At 38.9% G+C, this 19,341-nt stretch overlaps 1 protein-coding gene across 12 annotated transcripts in view; it reads left to right on the top strand.

The window, feature by feature from the left end:
• The window catches only part of NPAS3 (neuronal PAS domain protein 3), a 613,307-nt gene that overhangs the window by 123,993 nt on the left and 469,973 nt on the right, over positions 1 to 19,341 (top strand). For 4 of the 12 annotated variants that reach the window (XM_053380615.1, XM_053380652.1, XM_053380607.1 and 1 more), the window contains one exon: positions 16,204 to 16,324. The exons of the other annotated variants lie outside the window; for them this stretch is intronic. In XM_053380615.1, the coding sequence (XP_053236590.1) occupies positions 16,204 to 16,324 (121 nt within the window). The remainder of the gene's footprint in view (positions 1 to 16,203; positions 16,325 to 19,341) is intronic. 12 annotated transcript variants of the gene reach the window in all.

Below are 19,341 nucleotides of genomic sequence, written 5' to 3'. Positions count from 1 at the left end.
TGTAAAGATGTTATTCTTTCCATACAAAGAATAAGAGTAGAAATCTAACTTCTGTTATAGCATTTTTACATGTTTATTCCAGCCTAAAAGCTTAATAATATATAGAACCCATTTCATTTGCAGAAGAATTGAAGTATTCATAGCAAGCTTTCCTATTCAACTAATAATGTTACTGTTCTAAAATAATGGTTTGGAGGAAAGCTTCTCTCAAATGATTTTCCCCATCTTCCTTGGAATCTCATTCTTTTCCATGTATTTACATTGTCATTATAGGACCACGAGATTGACTCTGAATATGTATTTACCAAATATATTCTAGCTTCAATTTACTTGTGTTTTGAAGTCTGAAAAAATTAACAAGCATGTCATCTGACTACAAACTCTCTCTCCAAAATACAGGTTTTTGCTAAGAGACATAAATATTTATTTCATCAAACTCTTCAGTGATTTAAGTTATTTTCTGTTTTCACTGAAGTTGCTTTCCTTGCAGTAGTATATATTTAAGCAACATATATTTGGGAATTGCTTTAAAAAAACTCCAACAACTTTGCTTGCATTAATAGTCAATAACGCCATGTTTCCAAATGAGCTAACTTAGCAGATTGGGTTCCCCAATCATTTTTGCTTGCAGAAGAAACAGTGTACAGCCACTGTAACACACCACTTCCTTTTAATAAAGATGACAGAATCTTGCAAACGAAGATACGGTAATAAGATCTGTGTGAGGAGTGTCCCTAAAGGCCAGTCATTATTGTCTCAAAAAAGTTCAGGGTATAGTTAAGAGAATATTCAGCCAGCCTAGTTGGGAATCTGCCATGGCACACTGCCAACCACATTAGGATGCATAAGCACCCCGCTGCTCACCCTGAAAGGGATCAAGCCTTTGAAAGCATCCTAATCAAACTGTTGCAAAAGCTTGACTTTTTGGGTGTCCCATCCCCTGGCAGGAAAAGACATTCCACCAGGGCCTAGGGAGCATGTACCACCTCTGCTAGTTCCCCTGCTGTATCCCAGAGCAAGGTTCAGGGCCTTGCGTGGCAGAAAAGGGAGAGGGTATATCACAGCATCAAGGCAAGTAGGGATCTGCCCTCCTTGATCCTGCTCGTGAGCATCCATGCCAGGGTATTCCCTTTTGCATTCTGTCCCTATTTGAACACTTGCGGCACCAGTTGCTGATTGTTACTTTAAAACAGGAGGCATGAAGGACAGCTGCTTGAGACAAAGTTTGCTACCAGAGTCACACCACAAGGACCTTTATTTATGTACAGTGGAACCTTGGTTGTCGAACGCTTTGGAAGCCGAACGCCAACAACCCAGAAGTGAATGCTTCCCTTTTCGAACACGCCTTGGAAGTCCAACGGCTTCTGAGGTGCGTTTTTCCATTTTTTAAAAGGAATTTGCCAACAGGCAATTGCGCCTCGGTAGTTAAACGTTTTGGAAGTCGAACAGTCTTCCAGAACGGATTATGTTTGACAACGGAGGTTCCACTGTGTGTAGATTAAGAAGGCTAATCTCCAAATGCTTCAAGTTGCATAAATCTATGCACATAGAATTTCCCTTTGGACCTTTGTCTGAATCCATGGACATCAGTGGTGGGTTCCGTCCTACTCCATGGCCTCCACTAAGATATGAAAAGAGTTACTGTGAAAGGTTGCCATGCATTAAATCTTCACATGACCCATTTCACACATGCAAACTGTTGGGTTTGAGCAATGTGTAGGACTGCTGCTTCATAAGGCATGCAATTCAAATGAAGGAGTTTACAGATACTTCCCATAATGTTTACCTTCCCTGTCCACTTGCCCTCCCTCCAACCCCCGGCAGTTTCCAATCTAGAGGTGAAAACTGCTGGAACCGCTGCTCACACCAATGTATGTGAACTAGGCAGTAGGTATTACCTCTGGCAAAACTGAATGAGAGTATAATCTCCACACCACTTAGCAGTTTAAATGGTTATTAGGATGTAAATTTCTGCTGAGATAAATTCATGTTCAGAAATACACTGTTCAATCACTTGAACAGGTAGATGTTGGGCAATTTATTTGCTCAAATCATTAATGATTTGTTTCCTAGATGGTGACTTCACTTCTAGTTTTTGGTTGCATAGATGATTTCATTCAGATAGGAAAAGGCTGGATTCATGCTGCATTTAGAAGGAACTGGTATGTCTTCTGAACATCAAGAAGGTGGTTGCTCAGAACATATGATGTTGTTAAAAGTTCCAAGAAAAACTTTTGAGATGAATATTTTACTGAAATAAAATATGACCATTACTGTGTGTGTGGAAAAAAGATCCAAAAACATTATCTGATTTGTTGTTTTTCTCACTGTGTTTTCCAGTAGTGGGTCATGGGACATAATTGGCTATTGCTTCCCTTGGAAGCTTAGCAGCCTGTTGTGTTGACAGCTCTCAAGTTGCCTCTGGGTACGTCATAGAGTAAAGCTTCTGATGGGTTCTCTGCATTTTGAACCAAGCCACTGTGAATTTAATCATGTCCCCTCCTGAGTTATATGATGTACAATTGAATTTGTTATTTAACTGAAACAGACCACCTTTTTATGATTTCTGTGTTTCTATCACATCCCTGGATCTGCGAGAGTAAGCTCTTGCTACATTCAGCCTTTTGTTCATTCTAGAATTTTCAGTGTTGAAGAACTGGCATAGTGAAAAAGATGAGTATTAGTGGACAGTTGAAGCACATCTTTCAAGCTTTATCAAGAAACACATCTTTATTTATCAAGAAATACTTTTAAATCTAGGTTACAGGATTTGCAAATAGTGAAAGAAAACTGACAGAGAAATGACAAACTCATTTACTTTATTATTATTATTATTATTATTATTATTATTATTATTATACTGTGAACTTGGAACACAATCAAGAGTATTGGAGCCAATTCTTCCTAAATTAAGCTGCTTTTCTAATCCTCTAAAATAGAAGAAACTTGTGACATGCTGCTCTTAGAATATGTTGAATTAGATGTCAACCTTTTTTTCTGTTGTGATCAAATAAACATCATATCCATAGCAGTACAGTGGTACCTTGGTTCCCAAATGGCTTAGTTGTCAAATGCCCCAAATGCCAAATAGCTCCCAAATGCCGCAAACCCAGAAGTAAGTATTCCGGTTTGCGAATGTATTTCGGAAGCTGAACGTCCGATGCGGCTTCTGCTTGACTGCAGGAAGCTCCTGCAGCCAATTGGAAGCTGCGCCTTGGTTTTCGAACGTTTTCGGGAGTCAAACAGACTCCTGGAACGGATTAAGTTCAAGGACCAAGGTACCACTGTGTTAGGAAATGTATCTCTAAATTAGAGGTGCTTGATGTCCAGCATTGGTAATTGGAGGCATACTGCCTCTGATACTGGAGATAATAGAGGCTAGCATCTACTGACAGCTTTAACCTCCGTGAATTTGTCTAATTGTTAAAGCTATCCAACTTGGTGACCATTATGTGGTAGCAAATTCCATAGTTTGGGCAGGACTACAGCTCAGTGGTGGCATGCAGTAGGACCGATGTTCAATTCCTGATACCTCTAGGTAGAACTAGGAAATACTCCTCCTGCCTGAAATGCTTGAGAGTAACAGCCAATACTGTGAGTTAGATGGTCTAACTTGGTATAAAGTTAGCTTCCCATGTTCATATGAGAGCAATTACTTCTACTAAGCACTGGCTTTCCTTTGCATTAGCTTTCCTTGTGCTGACTGACACCATCACATTGCCCAATCTGATTATTTTAAATCAGATTAAAACTTAGGGGTTTTTTTGTTTTTTTAAAATGGCACCAAAGGTGTAAATATCAGTGAATAGATGCAAATAGCTAGGCTTTGGGGCATCTTTGAGGAAATATGTTGGGCCTCCCAAACTCACTGGAAGACATTTAGCTGAATGTTGCTCTGAATTTGCTTTCAGACAGAAAGCATGCTTAAAACTGCTGTAACAAAGCAACATAAAGATACGGGCAAAAAATAAGTACAAACAGATTGTTGTTCTTGACTGGTTTGCCTATATTGAAACTATATTATTTTATGTGAAGTATGTGTAATAGAGCATTAGATTTGAAAACTCTGTGTTGAATATTATTTCTGACAGCCTTTTTTAAGGTCACTAAAATTCCAATAATTCAGTACAGAATTGAAGTCGATTCCAGAGAAAAATTTAATATAGTCTGCTTGCCTGCCAGCTTCAACATAGTTTCATGGCATTGAAATACTTTGACACATTGAAATATAAAGTGCATTTGTCATATCTATTGGTGGAGTATTTTATATGATCACATCTAACAAATATCCAGTGAAAGTAAAACTTATGCTGGCCTTCTATACATGTTACTTTGAATTCTGTTTTGAAGCATGAAGTCACAAACATCTCTTAATAATAATATAATACTGAAACTTATTCTCTGGAAATATAATGCACAGTCCAATTAATTCTGAGATATATACTATATTTTTGACATGTATAGAAATGATTATGCACTGAAAAGCTGGGCATTGTGTTTTGTTTTATATGATGCAATGTTCCCTGTGTTGTTGTTTTTCTGGCATAGCTACAAGTAAGTGATTCATTTTCTTTTGCATGGATATTTAAATCAATATTTAACCACTGATTTAAGAAGTATTATATTATAGCACTAAATATTATTAATATTATTATTAACAATAACAACAACAATAATTTATATGCTGCCCATCTGACTGGGTTGCCCCCAGCCACTCTGGGACCGTTCCAACAAGTCAAAACATCAAACATTTAAAGCTTCCCTATACAAGGCTGCCTTCAGATGTCCTATTCTTTAGGAAAGTCACTTTAAAAACATTCAGAGAATATCTACACCAGGCAAATAAAGCAGAGTATTAAGAAATATTAAATAGTATATTTAAATGGTATATTATCTCAGGCAACTTTAACCATAGCTGTCAACTTTCAGATTTGAAAATAAGGGATCAGCAGCCTCACCTGTCCCGGGGACAGTCCAAGGTATATCTAACAATCTGGGATAGCAGCGGGAAGTAGCGGGAAACAGAGCTGGAATAAGGGAATTTCCTGCAAAAAAAAGGGAAGGTTGACAGCTATGACTTTAGCACTGGGCAACCTTTGGCCACTGACTCCTCTGAGCGCTACCTCAGGTTGAACTGGCCAGGTGCATGCCAGTATTACACAATTAACTCTGCCTAGATAGGCTTTTGATGCCTTATTTGTAACTTCCCTTTCTGAGTGGTTTTGAGTGATCAGGGAAGGGGATCAAAGCTGGCTGGGATAGCGTTGACAATACTGAGCTAGGTGGACCAGTGGACCAAGTCAGCTTCTGATTATTCTGTGTTCAAGAACAGCAGGTAACATACTGATTGTGGCAGAAGTCAGAAGATATCGGCACTGGAAGAGTAATTTGTGCATGAACACAAAATACGCTTTTAAAAATTTGTGACTGATCAATCTGACGTATTACCTGGGAGCATGAAGAAAAAAGGTGTAGTATTAATATGGACAAATTTGAATGACATTCATTTATCAGCAGCTTGATTTCCAGAAATAGTATATAGCCCTTAGTTTATTATTCTAATACTATACTTAAAGTATAATACCTTAAAACATAATAGATAAATATATTAACATATATATTAACAGGTGTTTGCCTAGTTGACAGGTGTTTACATAGTTGACAACTGTGAAAGAATTCATTCTTCTTTTTTAAATAAAAATAATGATTAAAAATGGAGGCCACAATGTAGAATTTGCTAGAGATACATGAATTGTATCCCAATCCTTACAAATTTGCAAAGTAATAGCCCTTCAACATCAGTAATCATCTGCATTATCTCATACTGAACTTGGTTAATGGTAGACATTTATTTGTTAGAACAGGGAACTCCCCATTTACCTGGGGGTTACGTTCTGAGGCAACACACATTTAAGTGAAAATGTATATTGGGAACACCATTGAAGCAGCCTGCAAACACCACAGTCACTGCCTCCAAATCTCCTTGCCACAACTCCAACTCAAAGGCCACAAACGATGCAAGGGCTCTTGGGATTGCACTTGCAAAGGCTTGTGGGATTGCTAGACGCTATTTACGCATCGTTTTTGCCCTTTCTGCACTCTTTAATGGCCATTTTCTCCCTTTTTTCTAGTCACTTCTGGGTTTGCGGTGCTGCACGCATGCACAGTCACAAACATATTGAATGCATGTAAAATGGTTGTTGCCTGTACTGTAGAACTTAAGGCCAATTCCTACTGTATGTTATCAAAAGGGCAATGTTGCTGCTTTCTGTGGCTAGATGTCCCATCTGTCTAGTGGCAATTGAATAATAGCATCATAAGTTGCATGTGGCTCACTTGAGAAGTTCAGATATCAATGTTTGGTTTCAAAAATTCTGATGTCCGGATGGGGCCAAGAGTAGATTACAGGAGAAACTAGGGCATGATGCGGGTTTGAGTACAGTTCCTGCAGATGCCTGTGTGTCACTTTAATAAATTGGTTTGCCACCTCCCACTTGGGGAGGGAAGGCTTTGAAGAAACTATACATGTGTATTCTTCAATCTTACCTGAAGCAGCATGTGAAAAAGTGCTTGCAACATTTATGGCTTTTATGTGTGCATGCTCACACACAAACACAGTATCTGCCAACTGGCCCGATCACTTGGCCAGTCTACACATCGGCTCTGCTGCTTCCCAGAAAACTCATGGTGTTATGGAAATTAAGATGCATGATTTGCCCATGCAGTTCAGTGCTATAATTTATACATTTCTGGATCTGTATGGGCTTTAGCAATCTGATAAAGTAGAAAATGAGCTTTCAGGATTTCTTTCTACTTGCTTTTTCTATTTTCTGCCTATTATTGTTGTAGTAGTCAATAATAAACAGCCCTTCATTATGGAATCATAGAATCATATAATTGTAGAGTTGGAAGGGACCCTAAGTGTCATCTAGTCCAACCCTTTGTAATGCAGGAATCCTGCCCACAGCCATCCCTGGGTGGGCACAAACCACCAACCTTCTGGTTAGCAGCCAGGCATACTGACTCCTTGTGCCACATCCCATAGGCTCCCAGAGTAGCTAATCAAACAAAATACAGCATATCACAAAACAATTGATAAAACATTACAAACCTCATATAAAAACATTCCAGTCATAATTTTCAAGCTTCCCCTCCCTCCCAAATAAAGAATGCTTGAAAGTTATTACTAAAGATGAACTCTCTACTTTGGTTCTGACTATGTGGTTTTAAAGAAAAAATAGTGAAAGGAGCATAAGGAAATCAATACCGATTAGGTGAGTGATGCATATTATTTCCTCTTCCAAGTTTACAGCACAATTTCCTCTCCATAGGAAAGAGTGCAGCAAAAGCATCTCCTGAGAATTTTAACAAGTGAAGTTCTGGTTTTAACCATTAACTTTTTACAGGTCTTTCCTAGGCACAAATAACTCAACACTTCTGAATGCCATCTGTATGGTTTCTTTTGAAAAAGCGACATAGGCGTTAGGAAGGAATGGAAGCTCTTTGATAAAACAAAGCTGTAGTACAAGCAGTCACTTACTTAACTGTGTTGTTTATCAGGCTGTTAAATTGTCAGCTTTTCCTGTTGCCCTCTGCTTTATTGCGGTGCCCATAGATGTTCCAGTGGCCCTTCAGGTCTTCCGCATTACTTCCAAATACTTTGGATTTAGCTCTGAAACCCACTTTTCAGATGAAAAATGCATTCCATTGTTATGAAAGCAAACAACTATCCTTTGGCACAGAAGTTCTGCTGTTGGCTTTGGTGGTCCTTGGTTACTTTTAAAGAGAGAATCTTCGTGGAGAGAGATAAAATTGGGGAATCTGCATAACAGCTCAGTAATTTAGCTCACTTGCTACCTGTTTTTGTAGGGGTTGCACACACTCGCTTGTTTTTTTATTCATAATTATATGCATAATTTATGTGCAATCACAGTTATGCAAAAGCATAGGAAAATAAGAAGCTTCTGCTTTCATTTGGAGTTACTGGGAAATAAGGCTCAATAAAACTTTCAAACAAAAGTTGCTGGACCTTTTTGTTGAAAATAAGTCCAGAAGGCTGAGCTTAATGTAACATGTGGCAGGTGGCCTGCATTTGCCTGGAGAATTCCTCTAGGGCAAGACAGCTCAGCAAACACATAAATCCTTTTTTCTCTGTTATCTAGTAGCACATTTAGTTGCCATGGGGATCTTATTTATGCAGCAGATCCTCTGCAGTTCAGTTTGTGCCTAAAGTTTAAACGTACAGCTGTTACGGTAAATGCTGCATGGCAATATTTTCAAAACATCGCACCTTTGAACACTTTTTTGATTGATTTTTGTTTTGTTTTTTCACATATCAAAACATCTATGTGATCAAAATAAGATATCATTTGCTACAGAACTTCAAAGATTAAGCTAAGCAGCGACTGCTGTTTACATTGTTTCATGATTATTTGGGGGAAGAAGAAAAAAACTTTTTAATTTAAACATGGAGGTAGTCAGAAAGTACATAGGGTTGTCTTTGCATGAGCAGAATGCACTTCCACCTGTGTAATGAAACTGCTCGTTCCTCTCTACTCCTGTGCACCCTCAGAGCAGCTTGCGGGGCGGAGGGGGGAAACAGGAAGCACTGTTGAAACAGGCAAGAGTGAATTTGCATACGCAACATTGGATGCAACCTATAATGATTAAGGAATGTAGCCAATGAACTGCATCCTTTAGCTCAATGACTTTTTGCTGTGCGCTAGAACTTCTGCTGTCTCTCCTCTTCCTACGTGCCCCTCCCCCAATATTTTCTAGCTTTTCCTCCAACCCAGCAGAGAAGATTAGTAGAGGATGCAGGAGAGAAGAGAATGAGGGGAAGCTCCCATTGCACATGTAGAAGCATTCTGTTTGGATATGGCCCTAGGTTTTTGAAGATGGGCAAGACCAGTCAATTGTTTTAACTTGTTTTAAGATTTTTACATTGTTAAAACCCGCCCTGCAGCCTTATAGTGAAAGGCAGGTAAGCAATTCAGCATCAATAAATATCCTAAAATGAGGCAAAATCCAGTGTTCTGTGCACATGGAAGTCAGGTTAACCTGTAGCCCTCCAGATGTTGCTGCAATACATTCCCACCACCCCTGACCATTGGCCGTACAAGCTGATCAAAGTTGAAGAGACAGGTTTGGGGAGTACTGATGTACCACAGCCACTAGGAGTCCCAGGCTATGAACTTTGGGTTCTTTTTTAAAAAGCAAGTCTCTAGTTCTCCTAGAAATAAAGTTACGAAGCAAAATGGGCAGGTACCCTTCTAAGTGATTTTTGTGAGATGCGCCAGCCTGGCTGCTCCCACCTTTTAGTGTTCTTAGCCAATGAGTGAAATCAGAGTTGTGATTGATGAATGAGTCTTTTGGACACAAGATGCTGATTTCTTCTTACCTGTATGCTCTTTTCTTACCTGCTTCTGTAAAGTAAATAAATAAGATAATATCGCAAAAGCAGTAATCACAGAAAAAATCAGAAAACTTAGTTCAGATAGGATCTAATTCCTACCCACCTAAGATCTATAATCTCTAAGAATATGGATTCCGGAGGTGCTGATACTTACTATGCATGTATGTTAGCATTGTCCTCGAGTCCAAACTTTTAGGCAAGATATGCTTCACATAATGAGTTATTGAATACTCTTGTTTCCAAAAAGGGCTCTTGATTATTTGAAAGGAATTATTAGTGAGTAACACTGGGAAATTGCAACTTCCTTGCTGTTAGCCATTAGATTAAACAAAATAAAAAAAATCCTTCCAGTAGCACCTTAGAGACCAACTAAGTTTGTTATTGGCATGAGTTTTCATGTGCATGCACACTTCTTCAGATATACTGAAACAGAAGTCACCAGACCCTTATATATAGTGAGAGGGTGAGGAGGGGTATTACTCAGAAGGGTGATGGGAAAGGGTGATTGGCTGATAGGTGTGGTAAACCTGCCAACGACTGTTAACGACAGCAATTAGTCTTACAGGAAAAAGCAAGGGGTGAGATGGCTAAAAATAGCTTTTTGTTCTTAACTGGATCTTCTAAATTTCTAGTTAAAATACAATGATATGAGAAGGTTTTGACTAAGCTTGCGCAAGTCATACACTCAATAAAGTCATTGAAAGATGGAGCTTATTTGCAATCAATAGTTACATAACTATTTTATGATGCAATACTGATGTAAAAAAATTGCAACTGTTCTTTTCAATGTTCTCTTTTTCTCCGCCCTCACCCCATTCCTCAAATATCAAAAAGGCCTGCTTGGTAAAATTCATAAAATAATTTTGAATTTAGGCAGCAATATAGTGGAATACCTGCAAAATAAAATTTAGAGCATTCCTTAGAAGCTTTGTGTACATGTTTTTCAGTGTCTCGATCCACATATGCTAAAACAGAAATTAAATATCAAGAGTAATAATTGTGAAATGCAATCAAGCTCATGCAGCTTTTCCCATTCATTTTTTAAAAAAGAAATTTGGTTTGCTTAGGAAAAGGAAAATGTGTTGGGTCACAATATATTTCAAAATAGGGTTTCATTTGTTGCTCATGGGATTAACTGTTTCAGTAATAATGTAAGCCCATATAGTCACCCTAATCTAGCTAGAGACCATAAAAACACACAAGCAGTTTCTGCCGTCGTGATTCTTGCATGGGGAGTTGCACATACAGCCAGCACAGTATTTGCAAAGTCCTTTTAAAAACAACAATAACCCACTGATCAGTTGTTGATGAGGGGGTAAGGGATCCAGTTCAGTTCCCCATGCTCCCTTTTCCCTGCCAACCTGCTGATCAATGGGATTCCAGCTTTTTCAAAATGGATATGCATTGCCCTGCCTGCTTTACACACACTGGTTCTGCTTTCAGGAAGGCTCATTTCACGCTGTAAATATTCAAATTGGCTTGTTACCCATGGTGACCAAGGTTTTTACTAGAGTGTAGAGTTGCCATATGGCCTGATTTTCTAGGTTTTGCCTAAGTTCTGGACATGCCATCCAGTGCCTGTTTTTGATCATTAGTGGGTCTGGATTCTCAGTTTTCATTTCATTTCTTTCTAAAATAAAGCAGGTCTCTAGACTTTACAGAAATTGGCAAAATAACTTGCCAGAATGCTCAAATTGAGGTATGCTATTGCATTCTATTATTTTTATTTTCTTTTTGTTCAACCTAAAAAATATATCTCAGAAACTTATCACTAGTTATGAGATGAATAGCACAACCCTATGAATGTTTATTTTGAAGCCCAGCTGAGTACAGTGGGGCTTACTCTCGCGTAAGTAATAGGATTACAGTGGTACCTCGGGTTAAGTACTTAATTCGTTCTGGAGGTCTGTTCTTAGCCTGAAACTGTTCTTAACCTGAAGCACCACTTTAGCTAATGGGGCCTCCTGCTGCCGCTGTGCCGCTGGAGCACGATTTCTGTTCTCATCCTGAACCAAAGTTCTTAACCTGAGGTAATATTTCTGGGTTAGTGGAGTCTGTAACCTGAAGCGTATGTAACCTGAAGCATATGTAACCCGAGGTACCACTGCACAGCCAAAAATAGTGGGTAGAACCCAATTGTGCCTTTCTGTTTGCAGAATGGTTTTACTAATGGAAAGAAGGGGATGTGATTTCCGCACTCACTCAGAACAGCATGGAAAATGACACGGGAGGCGGAAGGGTACATCAGGGAAAATGGCCTCATATCTTCTCCTATTGGAAGAGGTCTCTGCTAGATCAAAGATTCTTCCATTAACAGAAGGACTCCTTTTATTTCTAGATACAAACCAGTAAGAATGATATGACCCTAAACAAAGAATATAAACAAACATTTAATGAATCAACACCTAAATTAGGTGGAACAACAGTTCCCCATTAATGATTTTTATAAATTCGCAATGTAATCCATGCTTTCTGACTGCAGACCTCCTTCCAATTAACTCAAGACAATATACATGCTTATCTTCAAAAAACCAAGGCTATTCGGATACTGTATTAGGGTAAGAAGTGAGGACTGATAATGTCACCTGGTGAACTTCATGGTCTTCATGGGTCTTCCTTGGGTTAACCCAACCCTTTGACTACTGTACCACACTGGTTCTCTATAATCTTTTCCCAAAATCCCACTGGGTGATAGTGAATTAAGTCATACTCAAATAGACCTATGAAGTCCATTCATTTCAATGAGTATACTTTGAGTAGAAGTTAGATGGACATCATCCGCTATCTCCATAGATGGAGAACATCTCCTTTATAAAATGCAACTGATCCCATCAAGTTCTGCTTAAGTTTTCAGTTTCCATGGTGGTATTGTGTTACCTAAGTTTCTGTGAGGTATCTTTACTTCATTTCTTCATAAAAGTAATTTCATTCTCAATTACTGTTTAAAGTAAGTAGTGATATAGGCAGCAGGCTTTTTAGCTTTCTAGATTTCTAATTTAGCCTTTTTTCTTTAGTTAACCTAAATTTGATTTAGAATAAAATTATAATTGTAAAGTTTTGCACACTCATTATTCACCCTCATTAGCAATCTGTTCATAGTCAGTATTATTTTGCAAACATTGATCTTATTTCCTGATCTTTCACAAAAAAGATAATCACAAACATCCAGAGGACACAGGTTAAGGGTAGGGGCACTGCTGGAAGGGCAATAAAAGGGAAAGGGAAAGGGACGCCTGACCATTAGGTCCAGTCATGGCCGACTCTGGGGTTGTGGTGCTCATCTCGCCTTATTGGCCGAGGGAGCCGGCGTACAGCTTCCGGGTCATGTGGCCAGCATGACTAAGCCGCTTCTGGCGAACCAGAGCAGCACACAGAAACACCTTTTACCTTCCCGCCGGAGCGGTACCTATTTATCTACTTGCACTTTGACGTGCTTTCGAACTGCTAGGTTGGCAGGAGTAGGGACCGAGCAACAGGAGCTCACCCTGTCGCGGGGATTTGAACCGCCGACCTTCTGATCGACAAGTCCTAGGCTCTGTGGTTTAACCCACAGCGCCAGATGTGCTAAATAAAGCTATCCAACCAGTGGCCATTAAATTCTCCTTGGGGCATTTTTGTTCTACCTGCTGAGAAAGACAGTGGCTCAGGCAAATCTTTATACATTTGTGTGGACAGGGCAAGTTACTGTTCACAGAAATGAGTTAAACCTTGCTGGGGCTTGAGCCTTATAGAGGCGGAGTGCTCTTTAGCTACACAGGCCTAGGAGGGGAAAAGAGATGTTTGTGGCTTTCATTAATGGTTTTATTGGTTTAAAGTGCAAAATAAAGCTTTCAAAGGCAATTGTGCTGCTGTGCCTGCTAATGATGTGATTGCTTTATGGGTCTCTAGCCTTAGGCCAGCTTGCCTGTTTGACACCCTTTCTCTGTTTCTTACTTTTTTGACAAAAGCTGTGAACATGTTTTTGGGATCCCTCCCCTCACCCTGCCGCAACCATGACAACCAGAAACTTTTAATTGAAATCTAAGATCTTCAGGAATTTGTAGAAGCTGCTGTATTTATCATTAAAAGCCATATTCCATCCTCCGTGATGTGGTCAAAGCTATACAGATTTCTTCAGCCCATGTTTGTTGATCATCAGGATTAGTTTGCCAGAGAAGAGATCAGGACCACGGTGGTTGTGGTGGCTTATAGGATGAACCTGGGGGAAAATAAACTTGGATGAAGCTGGTGACCTATGACACATACTACTGTAGTATAAATCTTACTTAGGAAAGGGCAGTGATAATGATCTTAGGGAAGATTATTTTTGGACTGTGATATCATTCCCGTATTATGTGTTGTTAAAATCTATTGTACGTTTATTCTTTAAGACTTGATTACTCCTTGACCTTCCTTCATCACCTCTGGGTACTAACAGGTAGTAGAACAGTACATAACTATTAAATAATAACTGAAAACCAAACAAACGAAGCACAACAGATAGAAGAAAAATCAGGGGAAAAGAGAAAGGGACTATCATAAGAAAAGAAAATATTAGTCGTCGTCCCCCCACAATAGACTATTGAAACAACTATTGAAATATCCCCTGCCCTTAACCCGCCGCCCCCCCCCCAGTTTATGGCAAAATAGTGAGGGTGTTCATGAATTCCCATTAACCTTAAAGTTTACTGCATGCTTAACTTGGTATCTGGGTTGGGTCATGGGTAGCAGTTTGAGGTGAACCAGGAGTCTTGGGAAAAGCCAGTAGTCAAGACTGAATCTGCAGGATCTGCTGGATTCTGTTGGATTCATGACCTGCCCGACTCCATCACATTCCTTGAGCACCCTGCTTTGGGGCCCTATGTTGGCTACTGCCTGTGGAAGAACCACAGATTCTATCCTCCTACCTGCTTGAAAGGAGGCTAGCTGTCTGTCATAGCATGACCCGCTCCCCTGCTGCTGCCAAATTAGCAGCACTCTTTTCCATCAGTGGAAACTGGCAAAGAGGGTCCTGAGCTTCATTCTCACCATCCTCTATCAACAATATCACAATAGTAACCAAATTAGACCTATTGTTTTAAGAGGGTTCTTGTATAAAAATATAATACTTCACTCATCATCTTGGAAATGCCTTTGCCTTTATTTGTTTCTTGATCGACCTCAGATCTTCAGATCTCTGTATTTCTCTGTCATTTGTAGATTATGAGTTTCTTGTAGACAGGCATATTATTATTGCCCCAAGTTCAGACCTTACATCTGACAATATAAAATGTCATACCATATGTTATAATTCACATACTGTGTCAAATACTTTGCTGAAGTCCAAATTGTCCAAATTGCCCACAAGAAAAACTCTTTTTGAAAGGTTAGCAGTTCAGAAAGCAATGATTTGCCTTTGGTAAACCATTTGACATTCTGATTTCTTTAATTTCTTTAAGTCATTTTTCTTTTTACAAATGTAGGATGACAACGGGGAAATAGAGTAAAGCATGAAAAATAAATAAGGTAGCATTTAAGTATATGAATGGGGATATATATATATATATATATATATATATATATTGTGATGGTTGTGCTACATTGACTTTATTACCTTTTGAAAACATTGCTTAAGTTATATGTCATGCATTATTCTTCCGACATAATAAATTAGGTTGCAATTTATTCAAATTAAATCAGATTACATCAAACATAGTAGGAAAAACTGGGACTGATGTCATGGGATTTCTGAATGCAGGTACAGAAGAAGGAAAAGGGATTCTCATGTCACTTTCAGACATGCCAGGCACCTACCACTATGTTTACCAAAGTATTTCTGCCTTTGTTTGCTGCCAGTAAATAAAGTTAATCATATAAAAATCAGCACTTGGAAAGAAGTGTGTGTATCTGTAAGAATTATATGACTGTAAAATAAGTTTACAGAGCAAATTACAAAAGATATAACAGCATTAATCAACACGGGCATGTGAGATCATATAATCACCTTATTGTAGATGCTAGCAAACTGGGATAATACTTGTAGGCTGCACACACTTGCCTTGGAGAAAATCCCAATGAACTCTGTGGGATTTATGTCTAGGTGGACATGCATAGAATCAGTCTGTTAACTTAATTTTACAGTCCTGTTATTATTTTCTAAACCAATCAACCCCAAAACAATGCACCTGCAAAGATTATTGAAATTTGAAAATAAACTAGTTGGTAATTCTGAATTCAAAGGGATGCCTTATGTTCAATAGGATGTTGTCAGCTGTATAAACTCTAGTCGAAAGAAGTTTGTTCCATTTACGTCACCTTGAAATCAATGGGCCTCAGTGATTCTCAGCTAACTTTTGCCCTGTTGATTTTAAATGTGACCTTTCTTCACTTGCAGTGGAGCTACTGGGAAGGGATTGAATCTTTGAAATAGCCCCATCAGAAAAGAAATGCCTGGTCAGAGAATTGAGCATGATGGTTGTCAAGAAAGTAAAAGCCCTCTGCCCCCACCTTCTTCTTACTGATTATTCCTCAGTTTTGCAAGTTCCTGACAGGTGCCACTTCTGAGTAAGAATTTGTGTGCAGCAGCATGTTTCAACAGTTCAGAAGGCCTAAAAAATAACACTTGTTGCTGTAGAATCTTTCAGCTCCTGATTAGCGCCCTGATCTGTTTTTTGATTGTAGAGGAATCCTCTAGAAACCTTTCTGTGTCAAATCATTTCCAGTCCTGGACCTTCTGATAGGGGTCTGTTTTCTTCACCCTCGACCTGCTTGACCCTGTTCCCTTGCCCTTGACTCCCATCTTCCCTTGTCTGCTTTTTGCCCTCTCCTAGGGACTACTACTGACCCACCAGCCTATGCCTGCTTGACAGTGGTAATTGCCTCACCCAGAAACCCATGCCTGATGGACCCTTCCAACATGGGCCAGCTGCCAGCCTCAGTCTCCCAGTATAGGTAGGCAATTGATGTTGTCCATGTTATGACAGTCTCCTGAAGTAAGCCAACCAATGAGAACAGGTAGAAAGTGAATGGATGATTTGCAGGCACGCCTGGGATACACCTGGGAAGGTGTGGTCATCTTATTATGTGCTTTATGGGACAATTTAGGAGAACACTCTGGGTTGCATATGTGAGTGAATGGGGATTGATGTTGCATTATCTTCAGAAGTGAGGCTATAAATTTCTCTGCCAGACTGCATGCGATGGGCTGTGGCAAGAGGAACCTGGCAACCTTCAAGGACTTATTGAAATGGCTTAACCATTTTGAGACCAGAATTCTATGGGTGCTGTACGTTTTGATTATTAATATTGTTTGGAGCCTGACTTTGGCACTGTTCGATGGAGCATTTTCTGAATGGGCCTCTGAGCAGAGGAAAGTCCTGCCAGCAGAAGTGAGGAGGGCTGCTTCCTCCAATTCCCACTCATTCCTTTGCATCCTCAGAAACTCTGCAGTCTTTGAAACACTGAGAAGGTGCAGGGTGAGGCAGAAATTGGCAAAAATCACCTCCCCTTCCACTTCTGCCAGCAGGACACTCTGAATAAGAGACTTTCCATGAATAGAAGGACCACTCCTGTTCTTCAAAGGCTAAGGTTGGACCAATGTGCTCATTCTCATTATTAAATGAAACCTATTTACTGATTTATTTTGTTTTCTTTATCAACAAATGAAGCTGCACCATACCAACTCTGACTGTTAGTCCAGCCAGCCCAGTATTGTTTTCTGACAAACTGGGTCTCCCAAGGTCTCAGGAAGAAGCTTTTAAGGCTAACTTCCTGGAAATGATAGAGGTTCATGCTGGGTCATTCTATATTCAAAGCACGAGCTCCTCCATTGAGCTGTGGGCTCTTCCGCTTTGTTTCAGTGTTCCAGTAGTGGAAAGCTTAAAATTTTTAATAGTTCAAGTTATTTCATGTTGGGAATAATATTACAGGTCAATTTAATATTGCAACGGGGTGAACTAAATAGCCAGGTACAGAGCAATATAGTTGAACGTTGCAGAACTAAGCCTTTAGACGTGTTTAAATTATCCTGTTGTCTCTTTCTTTACAGGCTTTATTTCATCCCCACACCTTTCTTTTCCTCCCAAGTGAATATATGATTCTTTTGTTTGTGTTTTGGTGAGTTACTGAGGCTCACATTTTGCCTAGGAAGAAAACAACAGAGAAGCTTACTTTGCAGTGAGCTTTTGCTTACAGTGAGCACTGTTGCTAAATCTGTTTTCTGGATGAGACTGTTGAAAAGATCCCTTAGTTTAAAAGATTTGGAGTAGCCTTTGATTTGGGCCATTTAGAGCTTGAATTTGTGCTGTGAATTTGGATTGCTCTGCCAGCTGTGTTCAGTCATTTTATACAATATGTTGGTCCTATATGTCCACGCTGAAAGAAATATTTCGTTGTCCTTACATTCTAAGTACTGGGGTGTATTTTTTAAAATTTTATTTATCCTTCTCCATTTTTAGCCACATTTTTGTTGCAAATTATTCCAACAATTGAGAATAAAATATAGATTTAGCTGAATCACAGTTTATTGGGGGAAAGGTACTGACATTATATAAATTATTCTGAAAGCTTTTTTCCTATGTGTGTTGAAAAATTACCCTTTTCCTTAAAAACAACAACTCTCCTTTGGAATGTTGCTGTTGTGGTTGCTGCTGCTGCTGCAAAAACTGTTTCATTAAGAGCTTACGTTTTAGTGGCTACCTATTTATATTTTCACAAGACTTGTTAAAAATAGAACTAATCACATCAATAACTTAAGTAAAGTCAAGACAGCTTTTTTGGAAGATCTGTTTATTTTTCAGCTGTTGACTGAGTGATATAGTACTTTCTGATTGAAATGAAGACCCTGTCCCTTTTGGCATCTGATTCCAAATATTTGGCTACAAAGATATATTTGCTTCAAAAACATTAATGATGTCATGTTTCTCTAGGAATGTGTAGGTTGTAGAACATTGCATGAATTCTGTTGAGATTCCAAGGAGTTGATGGTGTGCAGCTCTACTAGAGTCCAAAAAACTTGCAGAAGGAAGTAGTCACATCCACCATGTTTATTCTGCATCAGTACTGATGCTATAAAAGTATAAAAGCATTTCAGAAATATAAAGCCTTATAAAACCCTCAAAACTTGCACCAAAGTTCTACTGGATCTTAAATAAGTCAGTTGTTTGGGCTGCCAACAAAATAAAATGTCAGTTCAAAAAACAGTCAAATAATAACTCACCTTTGCCTGATCTATATATTCTGTTCTTAACTTTCATGTGAACAATGTAGTGAAAGTTCTTTCTTTAATTCTTTGTTTAATGTACGTATTATATAATAATGATCAGGAGGTATTATTCATTATGGTGACTAGGGAAGCAAGGGGGAATTGTGTTTTTTTCCTGCCCTAATTTGAATAAAATCAACTACAGCTTCAAGTGTTGTTTTTAAATTTTTCAATATATAAACATTCTGCTACAAGGGCAAATGTCACTTATTCACTCCCATTGACATAATTAGCTCAAGTTCAAAGTATTAAGAATTTTAATTTTTGCGTAGCTATTGCACAATTTTGAAAAATTTAAAAATTGTTGCTTCGTTTTTAAACCTGATGCTTATAATCACTGCTGCTTTTGCAGTGAACTTGCATTTGACTGTCAAAGAAAAAAAACACCTGTATGGTTGTGTACGTTCCATTGTGTTTAATGGAATAATTAGTAAAATGGAGTGGAAACGATGTATTATCAGGTCTGGATTTGTAGTGAATGTCATCTGGACAGTGAAGCCCAACTTTGATTGTTCGACTTATCTAATGCATGCTATGGCTTTTATATCTATTGGCTGCAGTTAGAAACTGGACTGATGGAAGATAGTTTAAGCTGAATGGAAGACAAAGATTGTCGTCAGCAAAGCTCTTTTATAAAGACAACACTTCCAGTGCTTAGTTTTGCCCCTCCTGGTCTTTTAGGCTTTCCCCCTTATAGTTAAAGTAA

This window comes from Podarcis raffonei, chromosome 1 (assembly GCF_027172205.1).
Source record: "Podarcis raffonei isolate rPodRaf1 chromosome 1, rPodRaf1.pri, whole genome shotgun sequence".
Classification (NCBI taxonomy): Eukaryota; Metazoa; Chordata; class Lepidosauria; order Squamata; family Lacertidae; genus Podarcis; species Podarcis raffonei.
The sequence above is the reverse complement of the archived record's forward strand: the minus strand, read 5'-3'. Positions and strand labels throughout refer to the sequence as shown.